Source organism: Carcharhinus amblyrhynchos, chromosome 6 (genome assembly GCF_965287045.1).
Source record: "Carcharhinus amblyrhynchos chromosome 6, sCarAmb.v2.hapA, whole genome shotgun sequence".
NCBI classification, from domain to species: Eukaryota; Metazoa; Chordata; class Chondrichthyes; order Carcharhiniformes; family Carcharhinidae; genus Carcharhinus; species Carcharhinus amblyrhynchos.
In genome coordinates, this window is record NC_137329.1 from 78809198 (window position 1) to 78833695 (window position 24498).

A 24498-nucleotide genomic window follows, 5' to 3' on the forward strand; every position below is an offset into this window, starting at 1 on the left:
GGTGTACATACATCACATGGACTCCAGTAATTCAAGGCGGCAGCTCACCACTACCTTCTCAAGGGGAACTAGGACAGGCCTAGCTAGCGACACCCACGTCCCATAAAATGAATTTAACAACAATATAAAGGGTACGATTTTCTGGCTGCGTTCGCTCCAAAAGCAAAAAATCCCACCCGAAGTCAACAGACCTTTCCATGGTCTGCCCCTCACTCACGACGATTCCCATGGCGGATGCAAAGGGAAAATTCTCCCCAAAAACACATTGCCTTTGACTTAATAAATTTAGTACATCAAGCACTATGATCTGATATATCATATCTGACAGAGACACATCTAAACCAGACAGTAAACCCTTAGACACACTGTCAGTGCTGCCGGTAAAGAGATTCTTCAGTCTCTCACTCTCAGCTACACCCTAGAGTGTAAATTAATCTTAAGTCAATTTGCATCAGCCACTTAATCAAAAATTGGGATTTAAAATTTTGCCACAGTGTAACAGCAGATCACGGTCATCAGTGTCTCTTGAACCCAGGTGTCAGATATAAAAACACATCAACAGACTCCCTCTCCTTCAGAACATTCCAGAGCTTACCATTCCATGGCCACAGTCAGTCCCATCAGCCAGTGGCATGTGCTGTGTCCGGCAGCCTCTGTGTACTCCTTCCACACTTGTGCACCACAGTCGTTTACATTGTTTCTGTGTGGAGAATGAGTTTGTTTGTCATGTGGCAACTCATAGCTTATTTTTAACAACACAAGGATATGTCATGCAAATTCGTTGCCCTTATTTTTAAGCTCATTGAAAATATAAACTGGGTTGAATGCACAATTCTTATAAGGTACAAAGGTTGGAGAGAACAAGAGTTCAAGGGCTTTGAACTACACTTTTTTTCTAAGTTATACTTAGCTGTGACATATGGAAAATTAATGCTCAGTTTAAAAATGTCATCAGAACTCCCCATGACAAGTTAAAATATCACTCTTGTCCTTCAATCTGGCGTAATACACGTACAGCACTTTGAATTTTTGGACCAAATGTTGTCAGTCTAAAACTTTACCCCGATTCCTTCTCCACAGATGCTGCCTGACCTGCTGAGTATAATGGCATTTTCTGCCTCTATTTCAGATTTTCAGCATTCATAATAATTTACCTTCCGCACTTGGAACTTTAATTTGTTTATTTTCTACTTGTTCTTTCAAAAGCTTGAGGGAAAACAATTCAAAACAAAAATCTGTGTATATTGTTTAAGTTACGAGCAGCAGTGTCAAAGTATGGCAGTAATACATAGAAGAGGTTCCTGACTAGTGTATTGTGAAGGCCCCACAAATTAGATTAAAATTGATTAAACATTAATGTAAATAAATTAAATTTAATCTTCGTTTTCAGTCCTGGTCAGCATCTCCTTGGGCCTCCCACACGTGGAGACTGGGAATGGGCCGTACAATGCATTTCGGATTTTTTTTAACATTGGTTAGGCACATGTGCAGAACTGCACACACATGGCCCTTTCCCAGCTGGCACATGCACAGTCTGGATTACCAACATAAAACATTCCAAACCACGCATGTGCAGCCCTTTCCTGCCCGATGCATTAACAGGAGATCCCAGCTTCTTTGGGAATTGGAGATGCTGATTACGGAGTTGTGTCTGCACAAATACATTAAAAAATGTGGAAAAGCCTGGGAAGAGTGAGGGAGACAGAGAGAGGCTGAAAAAAAGAAGAACAGGAGAGAAGACAGAGAGAGAAGCAAAAATAAAAACAAAATTCCCAGTAAGGGAAGAAGACAATAAACAAGAACCAATAAAATTAAGAGAAGGAGAAATAAGCTCCAATATTGTATTTGACATGCAAATGGTGACGAGGCTTTCATTGCAAACTTATCTGTTGAAAATGTTACTAAACAGTGGCTTGGCATGTTTTAGGAGGTTTGAGTGATAAAAGGCTTTTGGTAGAGGGCAGTTCTGTTGGAGAAAATAGAAGATGCACCTCGTTTTTTTGTATTACGAAGGTGCATCATGATGTAAAAAAGGTTGGGAACCACTGAAGAGCATTTTCAGGAGCTGGCAAAATAAGCAAAGAACTTTCACTTGTTAAGCATCTTAAAGAACCTTATGGCATCACAAGTTGCTTTACAGTCAATGAAGCACACCTATAATGTAATCTCTGTTTTAATGTCGGGAAAAGTAACAACAATTTGGGCTCAGCAAGATCTCACAAATTAACAAATGTGGGGGCGATTCTCCCAGCCTGCTCGGTTGCTCTAGCAGTGCAGCAGACTGGGAAACATAAGTGGAGGCCGTGTATTGGCTCCCCGCTGGACGCCATGGCCTCCATTCCTCTGCAGGACTAGGATTCCTGGCATCATTAGCTCCACACCAGAAATCTGCCTAGAGACGATTTCCATATTTAAATCTGTAGTTTAATGTCATTAACGAGCCTGGGACTGAAATCTCCGAGCCCGCTAGCCTCTCCCCACCCCCTACCAGGAATGTTTTATTTTACAACAACTCCCCACTAACAGGTGGCCCAACCCTGCTGGAGTGAAGAGAGGCCATGGAGACCCCTCCAGGAGGTTGGGGCAAGGGGAGGTGCCTTCTGGACATTGCAACATTGACACTGCCCACCAGATAGCAAGCATTGCCATGGGGAAAGGGCCAGAGGGGAACGGGGCTTTTTAGGGAGGGACAATCGGAAAGGGTGGGAGGTCCCACTGCCATTCTGCAGTTGGTATGGCAGAGGGAGGAAGGGGGTTCATTAGAGCTGGAAATCAGGGTGAGATGGGGGGGGGGGGGCGGTATCTGCCAGATAGGGGTTGGTGGGAGCTGGCCTGGAGACATCCAGGAGGCAAGTGATTGGGAACTGGGGGGATCAGAGGGCCAGCGATGGGGCAGTTGCGGAGCTGGCCAGCGATCAAGTGTCTGGCAGTGAGGGCTACTGCGCACACGCCAATCTCTGCTCTATCAGATCAGCACTTGCGCAATAGCCCACTCAGCACTATGCTGTCGGCCTCTCCAGCGGGAATAGGCCATGCCCTAGATTTTCTGTGTGAATCTCCCTGAGGCACTCTGTGACGCACGGTGTGAGAGATTCATTTTGAAAATCCTGCTAAAAGAACCAACAGGAGTTACTCCAGTTTGTATGCAAAGTCAGCACTTAGAACTTTTTTGGGAGAATCCTGGCCAATATTTTATCTGGGGAAATAACAGCCAGATATTCACAGAGAACATCCATTCTTGAATAATGTCACACAATTGTTGGTAGCAGGGTGACACTACTGTCTCACAGGGACCTGGATTCAATTCCAGCCTTAAGTGACTGTTGAATGGGTTTCCTCCCACAATCCAATGTAGTTCAGGTTAAGTGGATTGGCTATGCTGAATTGCCTCTTAGTGTTCCAAGATGTGTACGTTACGTAAATGCATGAGGTTACAGGGATGGGTGGGAGCTGAGTAAGGCGCTGTTTCAGAGAATCAGTGCAGGCTCGATGGACTGAATGGCCTCTTTCTGCACTGTGGGGATTCTGTTATTCTATGAATTCTCCTGTCAACTTGAAAGGGAAAAGGGGGCTTAATTTGTTACTCTGCCGATGATAACCCATCACTAATGTAGTGGATTATCACCATCACTGCGGTAAGTGCCAGGTTCTGAAAATATCACTGTTTTTGTTTTAATTTAAGATATCACCCACCGGAGGTTACTTTAATAACACACAAGCACCATCAGCAATTTAAAATCATTAACATGTGGGATATGTGGCTGGAGCACCTTAATTACTTTAAGCCATCATCAAACCCATTGTTTTAACAGCATGGATACTATATCTCGCAGCACCTCTGCATGTGCCAGCAGACAGCAGCTGGGTCCAGACCCCTCCAGATAGAAATTTGAGCACAAACTTTTCATAATAGTTTGCAAGATTGCCAGATTCTTTTTTCTTAAATTTAGCAGTTGGTTCCGTAAAGCAACATCTGCAAAAGCATGGTTCACAGTGATCTCAACTAGATCACATTTCAGTTTTTGATTTGGGTGAATGCATTGAAGCTGCTGTTTGTGGTTTGGCCTCCATATTTGTTCTTTCCAAGGCTTGTACTGACCTCAAGACCAATTGTTTAGCACCCGTGATATTAAACAAAAAAAAAGCGCTTGTGAAATAAGTTTACTCCTGCAGGAAAACCAGCATAGCAAAATAGCTTTTATGGGTAAGGAAACCAGAGTCGATGATGCCTCTTTGACCCATTGTTGCAATAGGAATGAGCCTCACAGTAACAGTGGCCTTGATAGTTGCTACAGTGTCATTTCAGAGTGGAAGTAGTTCTGGTCGCAAGCACGTGTTTCTCCCAATGCTGTGGAGTTTTATCTCCAAGGCATGCTTGAAATGATTTTTCCAGGGTCTCCATCCAGCAGCCAGTCTGATTGGCAGATTTGGCTACCTGTTGGGTGGGTAAGGTTGCAGCTTGTAGGTTGGCTTAGTGGGATGGGAAGGTGTGTGGTAGAGATTACTGAAGTGTGGATATGGAATGCGGTTTGAGGGGTCAGTGATGATGGTGATGCTGGCTAAGATGACAGATCATGGGGGGATAGATGGGGGTTGGTAATCACAGGGATCAGGGATGATCATGTTGGAGATTGAGGAGATAGGCTGGACAGCTTTTACAGGGTTAGTTTGTTCTCCATTCTTGATGTACAGCAACTAGGGAATTACAATTGGCCTCAACAGCTACACAGCTATGGCAAAAGGAAAAGGTAAGGTGGAGGAAAGGCAAAATCAGCAATAAGCTCTGGTCCAAATTACAAAGCAGGATTTCTGTTGCAAAGTGAATGTATCAATAGAATATATAGCTGCCTGGTGAGGTCAGGTCAGGGCCTGACTTCAATACTCTCTGAGACTGCATTGCCTGTTAACATAGAAGCCAACCTTTTCATGATTGGCTGTTTAGGAGATGCCAATCAAAAATAAAATCAAACTTTGTATGATAAATTCTCTGATTTCTTTTTGATTGGGTACCTGCTTTGGGAGAATGAGTACATCAGAGGGGGAAGTGATGAGAAAACGTGAAGAAACAAATAATAAAAATGCACTGGATAAGATTATACGCATTACATTTCTGTTAAAATGACAGGTGAAAGGTATTGATCATCCCTCAAAGCACTAAGAACTGCAATGGGTGTAATGATATAATCAAATTTAATCTTATGAAATTTGTGTTTGCATTAATTCATTTGGTCACAATTGCTTTAATATCTTTTCTGTGAGAAAGTGTACATGTATTAATTGGCCAATAAAAATAGCTCAAGAGTTCCTGCATGTGTGGCACAGTATAACTGCTCCCACTGGAGGCTATATTAATCCATAAAGAAATGCCAAGACTCCACTCACATAGTGCCACCTCTCACTGTGCTGCACGATCCGGCATGGCATTGAGATATAATTTCTCCCCCCTTTTCACCCAGTGCATAAAATATTCACACTTCCATTGGGCGAAAGGTTATAAAGTAACTCACCATGTAGGGACAGATTTGTGATCCAGTGCCGAACATTAATTCACATTGTTTATTCGCATCATAAATCTGACCGGGTAACTGGGCTGGAAGGTCATAGCTCCTTGTTACTGGTTCATCAAGCAGGCATTCCCCATACCCAGTGCTGGAAATACACAGGAAAAGTCTGTCACTTTTTACAGTCAAAAATCATTACTATTTGTCAGACATATAGGTGGGGGAAGAGAAAAGTACTGGACAAGCAGTTCACATCACGCTTTTCTTCCCAATACAGGTCACTTTCTTTACGTACATCCCCTTTGATGGCTGGAGGACAGAAATGCCTTAACATTTAGTAATACGATAAATCACATACTGTCCAGATTGAGGAGTGCAATTTAAAATACCAATGCCTAGCTGATCCATGCTAAATCTGCATGCCAAATGTCAGAAAGAGATGCACATCTGAATTTAAAAGCACCTTGTAACTCATGTCAACATCTGCAGAAGTATATCCTGCTGTGCAAGATATTGCAGTCATTAAGATTTTGCTTTCAAGAGCTTTCATTTCAATAAAAAAAGATAAAATCAAACAGGATTCCATGCAGGTTGACAGCCACTGCAAAGCGTCAGATTTTTAGAAAATATTTAATTTGGTGGTATCAGTATTGCTGGCAAGACCAGCTTTTTATTGCCCTCGAAAAGGTTTTGGTGACACTTCTTTCCGGCTAATCGATCAGCCGATATGGTGAAAATTCTCTCACTGTGCTTTTACAGGGAAGGAGTTCCAGGGAATCATGACAGAGGTGATGATGTGCCCATGCAACCACTGCCCTCGTGCGAGGTGTTGGAAGTCAAGGGTTTCGATGTTTTAGGCACTTGACCACACTTTCATTACCAGCAGACGGCTGAATACAGACCCAGCCTGAGACAAGTAAATGCAACAGGAGAGATTTATTTTGATGAACACATTAGGCACTAAAGACAAAAGTAGTGGCCATGTTGGGGTTTTAAGCTGTGTTGAAGCCAGCCAACCCAGAGGCATGTTAAATAGCTTACAATGCTTACCAACTTTCATTAAAGAGGCTGCAGCAGCATCTTGCTGGCTAGCATTCCACCTAACAGGGTCTCCCAACACTGACCCACTGTTCGGGGCCGAATATGATATTGGTGTCACTTTGGAGCACCATTTAAAGGAATACTCAACACTTAAAGGGATACTCATCATTTGATGGTCATTGCTGCTAAAGCTATGGATGAATTTCTGAAACACAGAGAGACTTTGTGGAAACCTTCAACAAGACGTTACCAACGCTTCATCAATTTGAAGAGCACATTTCCATAAATGCTCTCAGGATTTCACTGAAAATGCACCTCGCTATTTTATTCAACACCTCATAGAGAGACCTGGGAGAAAAAGTGCATTTGATCGTGGCCATACAGTTCAGGGTCCCCTTCATTTGGAGGAGGATTGTTGGCAGTGGGTTGCGGGGCGAGATGGAGATGTGGGCAACGCAGCACAGCACCAGCTCTTTCCCCGTCAGAGTACAGGATATCTCTTCACTGAACAGCCTGCTCCATCAGGATCTCCTGTACCATACCCTGCAACCTGTTTGCTTTTATCCTTGGTTCCTGAGCCTTTTAAAAACAATGCTCCTACATACCAATCAAAGCATTCCACATTTTCAGTGGAAATGCACACTGCTCCACAAGTGTCTGGATTTGCCTGCTAAATCTGCAGGTTCCTGGCCAGTGTCTGCAGGCAAGTTGAAATCACGATAAGTCAGCAATTCAACTGAAAATTGCATGCTAAATCCAGACTTTCAAACTGATGATTCTTATTAGCACAGCATTGCTGTTTCCACCCTTTGGTCTAAATAACCTCCTCCATCTCAGTAAGCAGCCAGCTGTCTGACGAAGATATGGGATTCAAATTGTGGTTAATGCAACTCCTTAACAATGCTTGATTCTGTTATCAGAATTCTATATCTTTTCTCTTTGGAAGTAGACACCAACTGTAGGAATATGACAGCAATAAGCAAAAGAATATAACATAGTGCGTCAGTGCCAGAACACAACCCTATTTTATCCAACTGATCTGAAAGGGTTCCAAAGTTGCCCTGTCATAGCTGATCCATTCTGTTCTAATGGAAAAAAGAGGTGGAATTGAGCAGCTTTGGTGGGCAGCCAATTTTCCCCAGCAGATTAAATAGGCCATCCCTGATCGATTGCTTTAATGAGATTGATGAAGACTGTATAATGGTCTCCATTGTTCAGCATGTTTCTTTTACAGCTGTCTGGCTGAAAAGATCATGTCAGTTGTAGATATTCCAGTTCTGAAACCATTCTAGGATTCAGGTAAGATGAGTTCAGCCAGAACCTGCAGGGCAATGTGGGAAAATACTTTACCCCCCGGGCAAGGAGACGCTTCAGTAGTTGCTGCGGTCACTATTTTTGGATCATGTATTTCCTTGGGCATTGCCCCTCCCTGAAGCAGAATCACAAGATGGTCATGTAGATGCTGCAGAAGTGCTGGTCTCCTCCTGGGTTTGATGAGTTTAAGCGGTATAGCATCAGCATCTGGAACTTTATCCATGACAAGTGAGTCAATAGCTTAGTTGGCTGGATAGCTTGTCATGATGCAGAACAAAGCCAATAGGATGGGTTCAATTTGCAAACTTGCTGACACTTTTCATGAAAGCCTGTCTTCTCAACCTTGAGGTATGGTGATCCTCAGATTAAAATCACCACCAGTCAGCATTCTCCACCCCGCCCCCCCCAGAAAAAACGGGAACGCGTCCTATGGTCATTTGGGATTATAGTGACTTTACATTACCCAGCTTTGCTTAGCTCCTCTTCCACTGTGGTGTCCTATCCAGCTCTGTCATGACAGGCTTCCGTTATGATAATGTTGTCTCTAGAATATAACCGAAGATACTGTTCCACCACCTCTCCAACTATCCATCGCAGTCAGTGATAACCTCCCTTACTTTTGTTTTCAATGGAACTTTGCTCTTTGTTGTGAACCTGTTGCCTTTTTGATCCCTTCATACAGGCCCTCAATTGCCCCTTATAGACATCAGGATATTCTGGCAGAGTTGTAGCCAGTAGTGCATCACCTAGCAGTCTGTAGGACTTGGAGTGGCATTCCAGAGCTTTCTCGCTTGGATCTCTCTTGTAATTAATGAGAACTGATTACTTGGCTTCATTTAATGGGATCCATCAATGTGATGTTAGCCTTGAATCAATCAACACCTTTTCAGTCTTGCTTCCCATATGCTGAGAGTTCACTTTATTTTCCATATGTTGAGTGTGGCATTGTAGATGATGCTTTGTCTCTGCTCTCCATGTTGGAGAGCGCCTGTTCAATTGCGTGGTAAAACTATTCGTTCTCATCAGGGTAGACAGCACAGCTGACATTACTATTTCACAATATCCTTCATGATAAAAATGCAAAGATTCAAAACAACCCAAATTATTTGAAGCTTCATCCTGTACAGAATATGCACTGTTTCCTTATCGCAATCATTTTATTGGCTCACACTTTGATCCGTTTGCAGTCATAGTTTCCTGATTCTTACTGACATGAAGCAGTGTAGAACAGAATTAAAAAGGAAGCGTTTAGGGAAACAATCCCCAATTGCCTTGAAGGCTAAAAAGAGAACTTTGTGTAACACTAAGCCACAGGAAATCAAATGTCTCTGATTTACTCGCACTGCTGAGTCAGTTGATCTCAGTCAAGGTGCTACTAGTCTTTCTGAGCTGGGGAAGGGAAATGGATTGAAGATTCCTACTTTTGATTGATATTCACCAACCCCGGCTGTAAAGAACGTGTGCGCTGATCTCGAGGCACAAAGAAATGTCAGGTTCGGCAACACTCACAGATAAACAGGCCACCGATATTGGCACAGGTGGGAAATGGAGCCTTGGCCAAAGAGCCAGAAAGGACATGGCACATTCAGATTTTCAGGTGAACAACAGAGAAAAGTAACACATTTTTAACTTGGGAAATTTAGCAGCTAAAAGAGAATTTTGTTTTTAAATAAAAGATATTGAGCATGATGGCACAATATGCTGGAATATATTGTGCAATGCCACGCTCCCCAGAGTTCCTGAAATTGGCCACACCTCAGTGAAAAATTGATCATTAGAAGTTATCTCATTCCCCAGAGAGAAAAGGAGTTGGATATTCATCAAAGCACCATCAACTCTGGGCTTAAACGATGCACAATCATTTCACAATAACAACACTGGAAGCCTGACAACAGGTCACCTTCCCCTCTTTTGCCTGGAGTCAGCAATTTGGGGAAAAGTCAAGATACAAGACCATCATTTAATGGGCAAACATCAATGTTTTCTTTGCATGCAATTCTGCTGTACTTTAATCGTTACTCAGCTCTTCCATATTCAGTGTTCCAAAAGAACTGAGCATCGACCTACCGAGGAATGAAGTGATGCTTAAGTTTCCCTCATCAACAAGGGCAGCTTTTATGAAGGGTTCACAATCAACAGAGCCCAGGAGGAAAAGATCAAAGGGTCAAGTCTGGGGAAAATCTAATTATAAGTGACATTTCCCATCTTGAAAAGAGGCTTTTTAGGGCGGCCAGTGGTCACCACTTGGCTTCATAGCAACCAAAATCCACTGCTGTGGTTGCCTGCGAGACTTCCCTCTCAGGAAAAATATGCAAAGGCAAAGAGATCATTTTGTCAAGATAAAAGGCATCACTGGTAAGTGGGTGTGACAACTTCAGAGGCACTTGGCAGATTACACTGACTACAAACAGTTAAATAAGCTACACTCCCTCAGGTCTATCTCAAACTGCACCTCATGTGGTAGGTATCATTACAGCGCACAGGAATATTAGATTGAGGAGAGTAACTGAAACAAACATACTCTAGAAAGTCGGTGATATACTTGCGGCTGCACCTTGACCAGGTCCATGGACTCGTGTGGTAGTTCAAGGTTGGAGCCATCACGTGGTACTGGTGTTTGACTCCAGCCTCTTTGCATTTGAAGCTATCATCATGTGGCATATTGAACCTAAAATGTAAACGGTGATTCACTCGACATCAACACAAACATAAACCATGAAAACATAACAGTTGGAAAAATGATCAACATGTACCAAACTGTAAGCAGAGGAGAGTAGGCATAAGGAATTTACTTGCAATGGTTCAACGTGTTTTTTAATGACTTAAATATTCATTATTATAGATATAAAAGTTGTTATTCATAAGTCAGGTGAGATACTGTCTGACAAGGGCAGCAGCGTGGAAACAAAAACAGAAAAGGCTGGAAAAGCTCAGCAGTCTGGCAAAAACCTGCCTCTTAACTCCGTCTCTCTCTTCACAGAAGCTGCCAGAACCTGGAGTTTTTCCAGTTTTTATTTCAGATTTCTAGCATCTGTGGTATTTTGCTTTCATTTGAAGGACATCCACTGTCAGATTCCTCATCCTGCTATAGCTGTGACTATGATGTCTTGCTCCAATAACACCAATAGAGGTCACCTTGATAAGCAGCATAAAAAGGACAGTACCACACACAATGCCTGTAATATGTTCACCTGACACTGAGCGGCAATGAGGTAAAAGCGACTGAATATGTTGGGCATGGTGGAGCATGGGAGCCAGCTTATGATATTTGTCAGTTTGTACCCCACAAAGTGCAATTACTATAAGCGTTGAATTCTTTGATTTACAGCAAGAGTGTTACCAACAGAATCAAGGTGAGAGAAGTGTTCACCTGCCTGGTCCCAAAATCTGGTGCAATTAGTTTATACATTGAGGAACATTTGGGGGTGGGGTGGAGGAGCATGAAATGGAAGGAATGGCATTCCCTCCAGATTTCCACCCACCCCGACAATGCAGCGATGTAACACTGGGATGGGCAAGGCCTCGGACAGAAAGCCCACTTTGCCCAAATTAAGTGGCCAACCAGATTGGCTGGCAGGTTTCCAAGGTGTGGAAGACTCTTGGTGCCAAGATGCACTTGGAGTTGGCTGGGATGTGTTCTCCTACCGATTCTGCAGAAGGCAAACAGGAGACCCTGCTATCCAAAATATTCAGGCCTGTGCGTCTTTTGCACTATAGCTTGACATATGAATGCTAGATGGCAAGACTTCGGAATGTGTAAAAAAAAAGGAAAAAAAGTGTATTGTGAAGTAGATTGGAGACAATTTTAACTGAATTCATCATACCATACACTAGCTGGAAAACAGTAAGTTTTATACTAACAACCTGCATGCTTTTATTGCCCAATAAATTGAAAATAAAAATCAAGCCGTTTGTAACAAGAGCAAATGATCCAATCTGAATTTTCCCATCTTATGAGTTAGGTTAGATTGACAAAGAATCACTACAGTGCAGAAGGAGGCTATTCAGCCAATCAAATTAGCACCAATTCCCTGAAAGAACACCTTACCCAGGACACCAGAGAATTCCCTCCTTTAATAAAGAATGCCATCCACCTGAGTGGAGGTACAGGATGGTTTAATGGCCAGGAATTTTGACATTTTGAAGATGAACTGCCAAAACGCCACCCAGCCGTGTAAAATCAATCTTTAAAGAATCATAGAATCCCTACAGTCCAGATGGAGGCCATTCAGCCCATCAAGTCTCCACTGATTACAATCCCACCCAGGCATAATTCCTGTAACCCCACATATTTACCCTGCTAATCCCCCTGACACTAGGGTAAATTTAGCACAGTCAATCAACCTAACCCCCACATCTTTGGACTGTGGGAGGAAACCAGAGCACCCGGAGGAAACCCACAGGGACATGGGGAGAATGTGCAAATTCCACACAGACAGTGACCCAAGCCGGGAATCGAACCAGGGTCCTTGAGTCAGTGAGGTAGGAGTGCTAATCACAGTGCACCATACAAATTTTGACTGTTTGACAGCTCAGATCAGAATAGCCAATCAGTTCAATGAGGCTCATTTTGTGTTCCGGTTAGCAAGTTACCAGCTACCAGATAGTTTGCCACAGAATATTGCGAAAAACTGCAGCAGGCGACGGTGCAGAGGGACCTCGGGGTCCTTGTGCATGAGTCGCAAAAACCCAGCTTGCAGGTGCAGCAGGTGGTCAGGAAGGCGAATGGGATGCAGGCCTTCATAGCGAGGGGGATTGAATATAAAAGTAGGGAGGTCTTGCTGCAGCTGTATAGGGCATTGGTGAGGCCGCAGCTGGAGTACTGTGTGCAGTTTTGGGCGCCGCACCTGCGCAAGGATATTTTGGCCCTGGAGGGAGTGCAGAGGAGGTTTACTAGGCTGATACCGGAGTTGAGGGGGTTGAGCTATGAGGAGAGGCTGAATCAACTAGGCTTGTACTCGTTAGAGTTTAGAAGAATGAGGGGAGATCTCATTGAGACGTATAAGATGATGAATGGGATGGATAGGATAGAGGTGGAGAGACTCTTCCCGCTCAAAAAAGACAGTAGGACTAGGGGGCACAGCCTCAAGATAAAGGGGAGGCGGTTTAGAACGGAGTTGAGGAGGAACTTCTTCACTCAAAGGGTGGTGAATCTCTGGAATTCTCTGCCCGTTGAAGTGGTGGAGGCTGCCTCGCTAAATATTTTTAAGAAGCGGGTTGATGGGTTCTTGATAAGAGAGGGGATTAAGGGTTATGGGGAGAGGGCGGGAAAGTGGAACTGAGCCACAACAGATCAGCCATGATCTTATTGAATGGCGGGGCAGGCTCGAAGGGCTAGATGGCCTACTCCTGCTCCTATTTCTTATGTTCTTATGTTCTTAGAATATCTGCCGAGACAGAGATACACTGCAATCTAAAGGCTCCACTGAGCATGGGTCCAAATCCTATAATGGCAGCTAAATCTCGTGAGAGATCAGTAATTTACATTGGGGGGGAGATACCTGTGAAGGGCCATAAAACCTCTCTGAAAACCTGACTGTGTTTCTGGAGAGGTACTTGCCAGCTCTTAGTCAGAACTTGAAACTCTGACAAATTGTGGGTAAATTCCGTCCACAATTTTATTATGGGATTTGACCATCACTGGCAAAGTATTCATTCCCCACCCCTAACTGTCCTCGACAATACCTTTAGTCTTCCTAACAGACCAGTCTGTGGCTGATTTCGTGATTCAGCAGCACACACATAGGATCGCTGAGTTCGAGACAGAACTGTAACCATAGCCAAGGTTCACCAAACACCTCTCCATATGAGAACACTTGAGCTCCGAAAAACAGTCATATTGGACTTAAAACATTAGCTCTATTTCTCCACAAATGCTGCCAGATCCGAGTGTTTCCAGCAGTTTCTGCTTCTATTCTAAATGAGTACAGCTCTCCATTGACAGTGGGATTGTGAAACTAGTCCTCCTTTTGTGATCAAAGAAAACACGGGTTGTGTAAATATTTGGGTTGCTACAGTCCATGATCTTGCTTTTAACCAAAAGGAAACCAGAATCAGATAGTTGAACATTAGTTGTATTCGAACTGTTGGTCAGTATTTTCATGCAAAGTCTTCTTATCTTTCAACGGAAAGTGTCATGATCTTTTTGAGTGACACAACAGGCTCGCTGGACTGAATGGCCCACTCCTGCTCTTATTTCCAATGATCTGTGGTGACTATTGGTTTAACAAGTTGAAACATACATTTCAAGTAGTAAATATTCTAGTGTGGATTCTGTGTGTCTCAATATCCCATGCTTATTTCCACTGACTTGTGCTGACTTTAGGTTCTGGGACATTCCAATGAGATTAGGAGGATGCTTGGGTGTAATCCAGTAATGACAACATTGGTGTGGCTTCTGTCGCAATTTGGGAGGAAGCTGTAATTCATAGTTAAGATGAGGACCATACCTTGTAACTACACAGAATGAACGAATGAACTGCAGTCAAGTTTATTTTTTTGTCTAGGATCTACACACCAACTGCAATTATGAGTGGTTCAGTCTCCAGTGCTTCACCTTTGAATGGAACAATCAGAAAACTGTCACACTTGGATTCAAACTCGCTGTTGAATTTATGTTTAGAAGGACACGGTAGCACGGTGGTTAGCGCTGCTGCCTCACAGCTCCAGGGTCCCAGGTTCGATTCCTGACTTGGGTCACTGTGTGTGGAGCTTTCACATTTCTTCCCATGTCTGTGTGGGCTTCCTCCATGTGCTCCTGTTCCTCCCACTGTCCAAAAATGTGTGGGTTAGGTGCATTGGCCAGGCTAAATTGCCGCTTAGTGTTCTGGGGGGGGGTGGGGTTAGAGGGATTAGTGGGGCAAATATGTTCTCTGCTCAATGGCAGGTCTGACAACGGCCTCAACTGTGGGTTCGTCAAGAAGGGCAGGCCTGGATCTAAGATCTATCCCAGCCAAAACGGGGATCAAAAAAAGTGGTGTTAGTACCGACCTGATCCACACCAACCATCCATCCATCCAGCTGCAGCCAGCACCCCCAACCACCACCCCGCCTCCCCCTCCCCCCAGAGTTGCCATGACAACATACATGTTGCATCCCAGAGCTACGAATAGTGATGGCACAGGCTCCAATTTTCTTTCCATTGCACTGCTGACCGGGAATCTCTCCCTCTCTGACTTCCTGTCAATTGTTGGGAAGATTTACACATTGACACTAGCCCTGTTTGGACACATTTTGAATGCACTTTCCTTGAACAGCAAGTCCTGGAGTGGGACTTGAACCCAGAGTTTCTGGCTCAGAGGCAGGGACATTACTCACTTAGGAAGAGATGGGAAATTTCAATATCTTTAACTAGCATTGTGTTGCAACGGTAACTATATCTCAAAAATAGTTAATTGGCTGAAAAGTGATTTAGGATGCCCTAATGCCATGAAAGGTGCTACTTAAATGCAAGTGTTGTCTTTCCTCTTTGACCATTAACTGTAAGAGGACCACCACTCTGCTTGAATGGAACATAAGATGCCCATGGTGTATTTTACAGAGAAACTCCTTTCCTCATGCAACTGTTGAGAAATGTTAAGATGCTGTGTGGGTGGTGTACAGCTGCTGTGGAAACTAGCACTGCCTCAACATGTTACAAACCCTTTGGGAACAATTTCATATCAGAAAAGCACCCCACAAAGAGCGTTCTTCAAGATCAGAGAAGGAAATAAAGGAGAGAAGAGCCAAAAAAAGTCTGTACAATAGTTTATTCAATAAGTGGATACCCAAGAGTTACTAGACAGCTCTCATCTATTGAGGTTTCAGGGAAGATTGATGCAGAAAATAAATATTCATAAAAGCACTTTGCCCAATATTTCAGCTGAGGGGAGAGAGGCTGTCAGTCATATCTAACAAAGCTAATTGAATTTTTCAAAAAAATAACTATAATACAAAAACAAAATATGCAGATGCTAGAAATCTGAAGTTGGGACAGCACGGAGACACAGTGGATAGTACTTACATAAGAATTAGGAGCTAGGATTAGGCCATCTGGCCCCTCGAGACTGCTCTGCCATTCAATAAGATCATGGCTGATCTTTATGTAGAATCAGCTCCACTTACCCACCCGCTCACCATAACCCTTAATTCCTTTATTGTTCAAAAATGTATCTATCCTTGCCTTAAAAACATTCACTGAGGTAGCCTCAATTGTTTCACTGGGCAGGGAATTCTACAGATTCACAACTCTTTGGGTGAAGAAGTTCCTCCTCAATTCAGTCCTAAATCTGCTCCCCCTTATTTTGAGACTATGCCCCCAATTCTGGTTTCACCCACCAGTGGAAACAACCTCCTTGCTTCTATCTTACCTATTCCCTTCATAATCTTGTATGTTTCTATAAGATGTCCCCTCATTCTTCTGAATTCCAGTGAGTGTAGTGCCAGTCAACTCAGTCTTTCTTCATAAGCCAACACTCTCAACTCTGGAATCAACCTAGTGAATCTCTTCTGTACCCCCTCCAGCACCACAACACAGTACTCCAGGTGTGGCCTCACTAGCACCTTAAACAGCTGTGACATATCCTTCCTGTTTCGAAACTCCATCCCTCTCGCAATGAAGGACAAAATTCCATTTGCCTTCTTAATTACCTGCTGCACCTGCAAACCAACTTTTTGTGCCATGGACCCCGGTTTGATTCCCGGCGTGGGACCTAATCTGCACGTTCTCCCCGTGTTTGCGTGGATTCCCTCCGGGTGCTCCAGATTCCTCCCACAATTCGAAAGATGTCCTGGTTAGGTTTATTGGCCATACTAAATTCTCCCTCAGTGTACCCCGAACAGGTGCTGGAGTGTGCTGACTAGGGGATTTTCACAGTAGCTTCATTGCAGTATTACTGTGAACCTACTGGTGACACTAATAAATAAACTTTAAAACTTTAAAAGTAGAAAATGTTGGAAATACTCAATAGCCAGGCAACATCTGCAGGGAGAAACAAGAGTTAATGCTTCAGGTCCGTGACTCTTCATCAGAACTCAAAAGTAGAACTAAAGCAGTAGATAGAAGAATACCTAAAAAAGTGATTTATATTGACTTCCAGAGAGATTTAATAAGGTTCTCCATAACAGACTGCTAGTTAAAATTAAAGCTCATGCAATTAAAGACTCAGTTGGGAGACTGGTTTAGCATTAGAAGACAGAGTACGGATAATTGGTACATTGGAAGGGTGTGACTAGTCGGATTTCACAATGATCGGTGTTTAGGCCTCAAATAATCACTGAATTACAGGGTTGCCAATAGTCACAGAATGACCGGGAGTCTCCTGGATGATCTGGGAAACTTTAAAAGGCACTTTTATCCCTCCTTGCACCTGTCACCAGGAAAAGGATGAACAAATTGATAACATAAACATAACTTCAAGTGGATGGGACTGCTTCTCTACTTTGTCTTGGGGAACAGCACACAGTTCTGCCATGATATAATTCACCTCATTTGATTTGGTTAAATTTCAGTTCAGCAAACATGGCTGAGTGCACTCAGCAACAGAGACAGAGCCTGCAGGCCAGCTGACACAACACAGCCACAGTTTTGAGTCGCTGTTGCGCCATGAACTTGGTTCATACACCAAACATTACCAGGTTCTGCTGAGTGGAACCCGGCTCCAGCAGTTTATGCTGTAAATGCTGGCGTGAGATTACAACAGTTCAATATTGTCATTTCAAACATGTCTCAGTTCGGGTAGATCAGTTGAAGGTGAGATAGATGGACGGAGTTTTCAGTATCCATGCTGACCATCTATTTGCCAATTAAAGACACTGATTTAATTATTCATTTCACTGAATTGGGACAGTAGATGGGATACTCTTTTGAAGTTTAGCATGACATCAGTTGCAGTTGTTGTAAAACTTGATGTGATATTAGTCAGTCAGTTCAGTGTTAATGTTGTCTTTATGCAGGATTAACTCAAGTTGGAACTCACAATGAAAGATTTAAAAGTCCCTGAGGGAGAGAGAAAAGGGAGAAACTAAAAAGAAAAATAAATCTAAAAGAAACAGAATCTGGGAGAGCAGCCAAGATGGTGGGGTGTTTGAAAAACTGAGCGAGTAAAGAAATTCAATTCTCTCACTGCATTTTACCGCCATGCCCAGCTCCAGAATCAGGGTGGGAGGGGCTCACAGAAAGAAATTCTCCATTGGCCTCACCCAAGCGAGGTAGTAAAATACCACCCATTATGTCCAGTCTTAATTGGCATCCCTTTTAATCAATGACTTAGACAATGCAAAAGTGAGCCATATATCCACACAGGTGCAGCAGGTGGTCAGGAAGGCGAATGGGATGCTGGCCTTCATAGCGAGGGGGATTGAATATAAAAGTAGGGAGGTCTTGCTGCGGCTGTATAGGGCATTGGTGAGGCCGCAGCTGGAGTACTGTGTGCAGTTTTGGGCGCCGTACTTACGCAAGGATATTTTGGCCTTGGAGGGAGTGCAGAGGAGGTTTACTAGGCTGATGCCGGAGTTGAGGGGGTTGAGCTATGAGGAGAGGTTGAATAAACTAGGCTTGTACTCGTTAGAGTTTAGAAGAATGAGGGGAGATCTCATTGAGATGTATAAGATGATGAATGGGATGGATAGGATAGAGGTGGAGAGACTCTTCCCGCTCAGAAAGGACAGTAGGACTAGGGGGCATAGCCTCAAGATAAAGGGGGGGCGGTTTAGAACGGAGTTGAGGAGGAACTTCTTCACTCAAAGGGTGGTGAATCTCTGGAATTCTCTGCCCGTTGAGGTGGTGGAGGCTGCCTCGCTAAATATTTTTAAGATGCGGGTTGATGGGTTTTTGATAAGCGAGGGGATTAAGGGTTATGGGGAGAGGGCGGGAATGTGGAACTGAGCCACGACAGATCAGCCATGATCTTATTGAATGGCGGGGCAGGCTCAAAGGGCGAGATGGCCTACTCCTGCTCCTATTTCTTATGTTCTTAAGACTGATGGCAATTCTGGGGCAGATGAATTTCACTGCAGGTAAGTTGGAGGTTTGGAAACGCAAATGATACATCCAGGCTAAATTTAAATGATGAAAAGTTAGGAACAGTCCAGAACAATTTAACAATGGCAAAAAAAGTGGTTACCAGGGTAAACAACAGAAAAATAATCAAAAAGGCTAATGATATGTTAGCCTCAATAACGGAAAGACTAGAATATAATGGGAAGGAATATGCAGCTAGACAAAGCTTCGGTTGGACCACATCTGGAGTACAATAAACAGTTTGGTGCACTGCACCTTGGAAAGAGCAAAGTGCAAAGGCACCAGAATGTTCTGAAGATTATGAACAGAGATTACATAAGGAAAAGGCTTTTCTCTTCTGGCAGGAGTGTGAGAATAGATCAGTCACTCAGGCTTTTGCAGATGAATCAGAGGAAATAATAGTTACAAAAGAACCCAAGTGACCTTTCGTTAAGAAACCCACTACATTAATATGGAAGAGCTCTGACACGGGGATTACATATTCACCTCCCCAATTAATAAATCTGTCAACAGTTCAATGTTATTTTGAGTTTTTTTTTACAGTTGCCATCCACACACTTAAGAAAGCAATCTCTAATAAGACGTTTATTTAATAAATGTGGCAACATATAAAACAGTAAAGTGTTGAATCCGGTAGCCAAAGTTCTTTAATCAATGCCCAATTTTCTGGCTGAACCTAGTTCAGAGCTATATAATTACCACATTACAGCTGAGGGGAAAGAAAATAAAATAACAGAGAAACTCCAAGTTGAATAGGAAAGATCAGTGGGTTACAGGCCTGTAATTTGGCAGGTACGTGCAAAGGAACAAAATAAAAAGAGGGTGCAGCAGGAAAATAGACCTGCATAAATGTCATTTGGTTGAACATAATTTCATATCATTTCTGACAACTGCCCAAATCATATCCAGTTGCAAAATTGAATGATGTGGACAGCACACTTATCACAGAGAAAGCTCTATAGACAACAAAAATACTTACACATGTCCCAATTCATGTGCGATAGTAAAAGCTGCACTTAGACCATTCTCTTCACTAATGGAGCAGCTGCGATATGGATCGCACATTGTCCCAAGCTCTGCTAATCCTGAAAAGAATGGGAATACGCAGTTTAAAGTCAATAGCAGTGAACCAAAATGTTACTACAGTAAACGGGCACAGGAAGATTCAGAGTTGCTTGCCTTCAGATGTGTTCTGCCACTTTGCCCTCCCCTGTACCACAATTGGCTGGAAGGTGGCTCCTAAAGCTTTAAACTCAAGCCAATCTAAAAAGATTTTCAGAATGTGCATGGGTGTGCCCAATGAGTACTTTCCTTCTGGTTTCCTCCTTCTACTGCTCTTTAATGCAGCTTGATGGATTTAGATGACCATCAGCTCAGTGATGGTGAGGACAATACTATACATCAAATCTGAATGTCATCACTAATGGAAATATTTTGACTTTTGCCATCTGGCACATCAAAATCTACATTACACCATTCTTTTTAGCATATTAGCTCACTCACCTTAGCAATCAAAGGCTATATGTTTCTAGATGTTGTACTTTCATTATTGGATCCTTTACAACATAAAAAAAATCCTTACTACAAACCTTCCCCCCACTTTTCCCTTCCTCTATCCTTCTCAATGATATCCAATCCCATAGGCAGTGACCATCCTTCAATACTTTACCCAAATAGATCTTTGTAAGCTTGTGAGCCTCAACAACGGGAGAGCACTCGACATTGCAAATAAACTCAGTAACATCTAAGATTGACACGGTGGATAATAGGGGCACCCTTTCTCTTAACTCAAAGATACTGCAGTTTGGTGAGTATAGGGAACAAGATGCCATTTCTCATAGAAAATTGCATTATTTTACAAACAGTTTGAAAGAAAAAGGTTTGGATTTTTTCTTTCAAGATCATGTGTCACCATAAACTTCTTTGCAGAGGGATAGCAGACTCGTCTAATCTTAGGAGGGATATAGGTAATAATGAACGAAGAATAGTAAATATTCTGTTCCCCCTAGTTGAGGGGGGTCGGGGGGATGTAGTTGTACTGGAGGCTGTTCAGAGATCCACTGAATTAATTCCAGAGATGAAGCTTTTATCTTATGAAGAGAAATTGAGCAGTTTATACCTAAACTCTACAGTTTAGAAGAATGAGAGGAAATCTAATTGAGATATACAAGATGCCAAAGGGGATTAACCGGGTAGACATGGAGAGGATGCTTTTTCTTCTGGAGCAATCTAGAACAAGAGGTCATAGCTTTAGGATAAAGGGTGGCAGATTTAGAGATGAGGAGACATTACTTCTCTCAAAGGATCATGAATCTATGGAATTCACTATGTCTGAGTGTGGTGAATGCTGGGAGTAAATTTAAGAAGGAGATAGACAGATTTTTAATCAGTAATGGATTAAAGGGTTATGGAGTACAGGCAGGAAAGTGAAATTGAGGCTGAGACAGGATCAGCCATGATCGTATTGAATGGCAGAGCAGGCTCAAAGGACTGATTGCCTACTCCTGCTCTTAATTCTTATATTCTCATGTTCTTAGTGAACACAGCACCAGAAAACTTTATTCACTTGAAAACTTGGGCGAGGTTTTGGTAGCATTTCCAAACAAAAAGGCCTCCAGTACTTAATTGAACATCGGAGTTTAAAAACTAAGAATTCATGCCCAAGGCTCAGGTCTATTTTAGAATGTACAAATTTAGCTTGGATTTCAAATGACAAACCTTAAATGGAGCACAACCGTACTTTATCAATTTTTTTAGTTCAACTAGCACTTGAGCAATTTAAGACATTTTCTCCCTTGATTCCCAGCATTAAAACTAAATTGGCAGGTTCCATTACAAATGAAGAGTTTGATGAAAAACTTGGTTTGTTCTCACTAGAACGACAGAGGTTGAGGGGTGACCTGGGAGAGGTCTACAAGATTATGAGGGACAAAGACAGAGTGGATAGTCAAAAGCTTTTTCCCAGAGAGAACTTCAAAGGCATAATGCTGAGTATGCAGGGCAATAGAGTTAGCAATACATTTATCAGAAATTAAAATAAAAGGAGAAAATAAAATCATTATAAATCCTGCAGAGAAAAAGTGATGAGGATACAAAAGCAAAATACTGCAGGTGCTGGAAATCCATAATAAGAACAGATAATGTGGGGGATATTCAACAGGGCATAGAATCCCTACACTGCAGAAGGAGTCCATTCAGCCCATTGTGTCTGTACCTACCACAATCCCACCCTGGCCCTATTCCCATAACGCCACATATTTACCCTGCTAACCTCCCTGACACTGGGGTCAATTTTGCATTGCCCATCAACCTAATTTGCACGTCTTTGGACTATGGAGGAAACCGGAGCACTCGGAGGAAACGCACGCCGATATGGGGAATACGTGCAAACTCCACACAGGTAGTGACTCGTGGCCGGAATTGAACCTGATACTGTGAGGCAGCAGTGCTAACCACTATGTGACCATGCCACCCCCAAAGTTGGACAGCATGTTGGAGAGAAACAGGGTTAACGTTTCAGGTTGTGATGAAGGTTCTGATGAATGATCATCATGGCCTGAAATGTTAGCTCAGCTTCTCTCTCCACAGATGCTATCTGACGTGCTGAGCATTTCCAGTATTTTCTGTTATTAAGGTGAAGAGGTTCCCTGGGAATCAGTATAAGATATCAGTATAAGGAAGATATTTGTTGAAAAAATAAGCTGGGAGAAAACACGGAGAAGAAGTAGATGATGTGATCGCTCATTATTATAGGTGACAATGTAAATACTGCTTCAAAAGTTCCTTCCAAGTATCAGAAGGTATTTCAAACCTAGGCACATTTCCTTTCGGTAAGGCTAGAGAAAGGCAAATAGAAAAGCATCCTTGTAATACCAGAAGCTTCACTTGGAGAACAATCATTTCAATCTTCAAAGAATCAAAAGGAATCCATTTGTAGCTTTGTATGAAGAGGGAATTCAGATAGAAGAAGAACAAAACTGCTTATGGTAGGGAGAAAAGAAGAAGTGAAATAGGAAGGCAATGGAAACAAAGACCAGTACCAAATAGGGTCAAAATATGGAGAAATGTTAAAAAGGCAAAATGAAAGACTCTGTATCTGATTTACGCAGCATTTACAGGAAGGTAGATGAATTGATGGTGCTAATGGAAGAAAATGGGTATGGCCTAATTGCTATTATGGAGTCATGACTGCAGGGTGACCAAGTTGGGAACTGAAAATTCGAGGGTATTTGACATTTAAAAATCATAGAATCCCTACAGTACAGAAGGAGGGCATTTGGCCCATCGAGTCTGTACCGACCACAATCCCACCCAGACCCTATTCCCGTAACCTCACGCATTTACTCTGCTAATTCTCCTGACACTAGGATTAATTTATCATGGTCGATCAACCTAAACCACACATCTTTGGAAGTCGTCAGAAAACAGATAGTTTTAAATAATCTATATTTGTACTTGTCGGTATTAGAAACAAGATTTAACTTTTAAGTAGGTTTAATTTTGTGGTTCTGTATTTGAAGAGTTAAAACTTCAGTTAGCTTCATATTAAACAATGATGTCTATATGTCTGTGAGCTTTGGTCACTTTAATCTGTGCTTGCATTGTAATTAAAGGGGTTACAACGTGAAAGTAAACAGAATTTAAAGGAAAAACTAGAGGCCATCCTAGGTTGAAAAGAACTTTAGAGTTTAGCGCCATTAGTAATGGAACAGGTCAGTACATTAGTGAGAGAGGATCTTAGAGCAGAAGATCAAGATGTAGAATCAGTTTGGACTGAACTAAGAAAAAGCAAGGGGTAGCAAACATTTGGTGAGACTACAACAGTAGAGGTAATGACGGGCACAGTATAAATCAGGAAATTAGAGATGCATATAACAAGGACAATACAGTAATCATAGAGGATTTCAAACTATACATAGACTGGGTAAATCTAATAAGTGCTAGTATTGTGGAGGACAAATCCCTGGACTGTATTAGGGGTGATTTCTGAGAAACATATGTTGAGAACAGGCTATTTTTGATGCTGTATTGTGAAAGGGCTAATTAATAATCTTGTTGTTAAGGAACCACTGGTTGGCAAACCTCAGATATGGGTCAGACTCTCAGTATAAGAGGCAGATCATTTATGACTGAGATTCGGAGCAATTATTTAACTCAAATCTGAATCTTTGGAATTCTCTATCCAAGATGGTTGCAGATGCTCCATCATTAAATCCACTTAAGGCTTAGGCAAATAGATTTTTGGTTTCTCAGGAAATTAAGGGATATGGGGAATGGGTGGGACAATGGAGTTGAAGCCCAAAATCAGCCATGATCATATTGACTGATGGAGCAATATATGATTATATGATCTACTCCTGTTACTATTTCTTGTGTTCTGGCGATCCTTTGGGGAAAAGTGACCATAATATGGAAGAAGTTTACATCAAATTTGAAAGTGATAGATTTAAACAAACTAAAAAAAGGAAACAACAAAGGTTTGTAGGGGTTGGTAGGGAAACTACAATAAAAGGTGTGATAGTAAATAGGCAATTGTTAGTATTTAAAGAATTACTATCTGGTTGATAACAAATATATATTCCCAAAATCCCAAAAGGGAAGTGTTCCAAAAGTGTCAACAAGAGAAATTAAAAATTGTATTGG

At 42.4% G+C, this 24498-nt stretch overlaps 1 protein-coding gene across 1 annotated transcript in view; it reads right to left on the bottom strand.

The window, feature by feature from the left end:
• LOC145344494 (A disintegrin and metalloproteinase with thrombospondin motifs 20) overlaps window positions 1–24498 on the bottom strand; it is a 388246-nt gene that overhangs the window by 206719 nt on the left and 157029 nt on the right. The window contains exons 8-11 of the mRNA XM_080191669.1: window positions 19835–19940; window positions 10378–10524; window positions 5508–5649; window positions 596–700 (exon numbers count right to left, since the gene is read on the bottom strand). Of these exons, the coding sequence (XP_080047795.1) occupies window positions 596–700; window positions 5508–5649; window positions 10378–10524; window positions 19835–19940 (500 nt within the window). The remainder of the gene's footprint in view (window positions 1–595; window positions 701–5507; window positions 5650–10377; window positions 10525–19834; window positions 19941–24498) is intronic.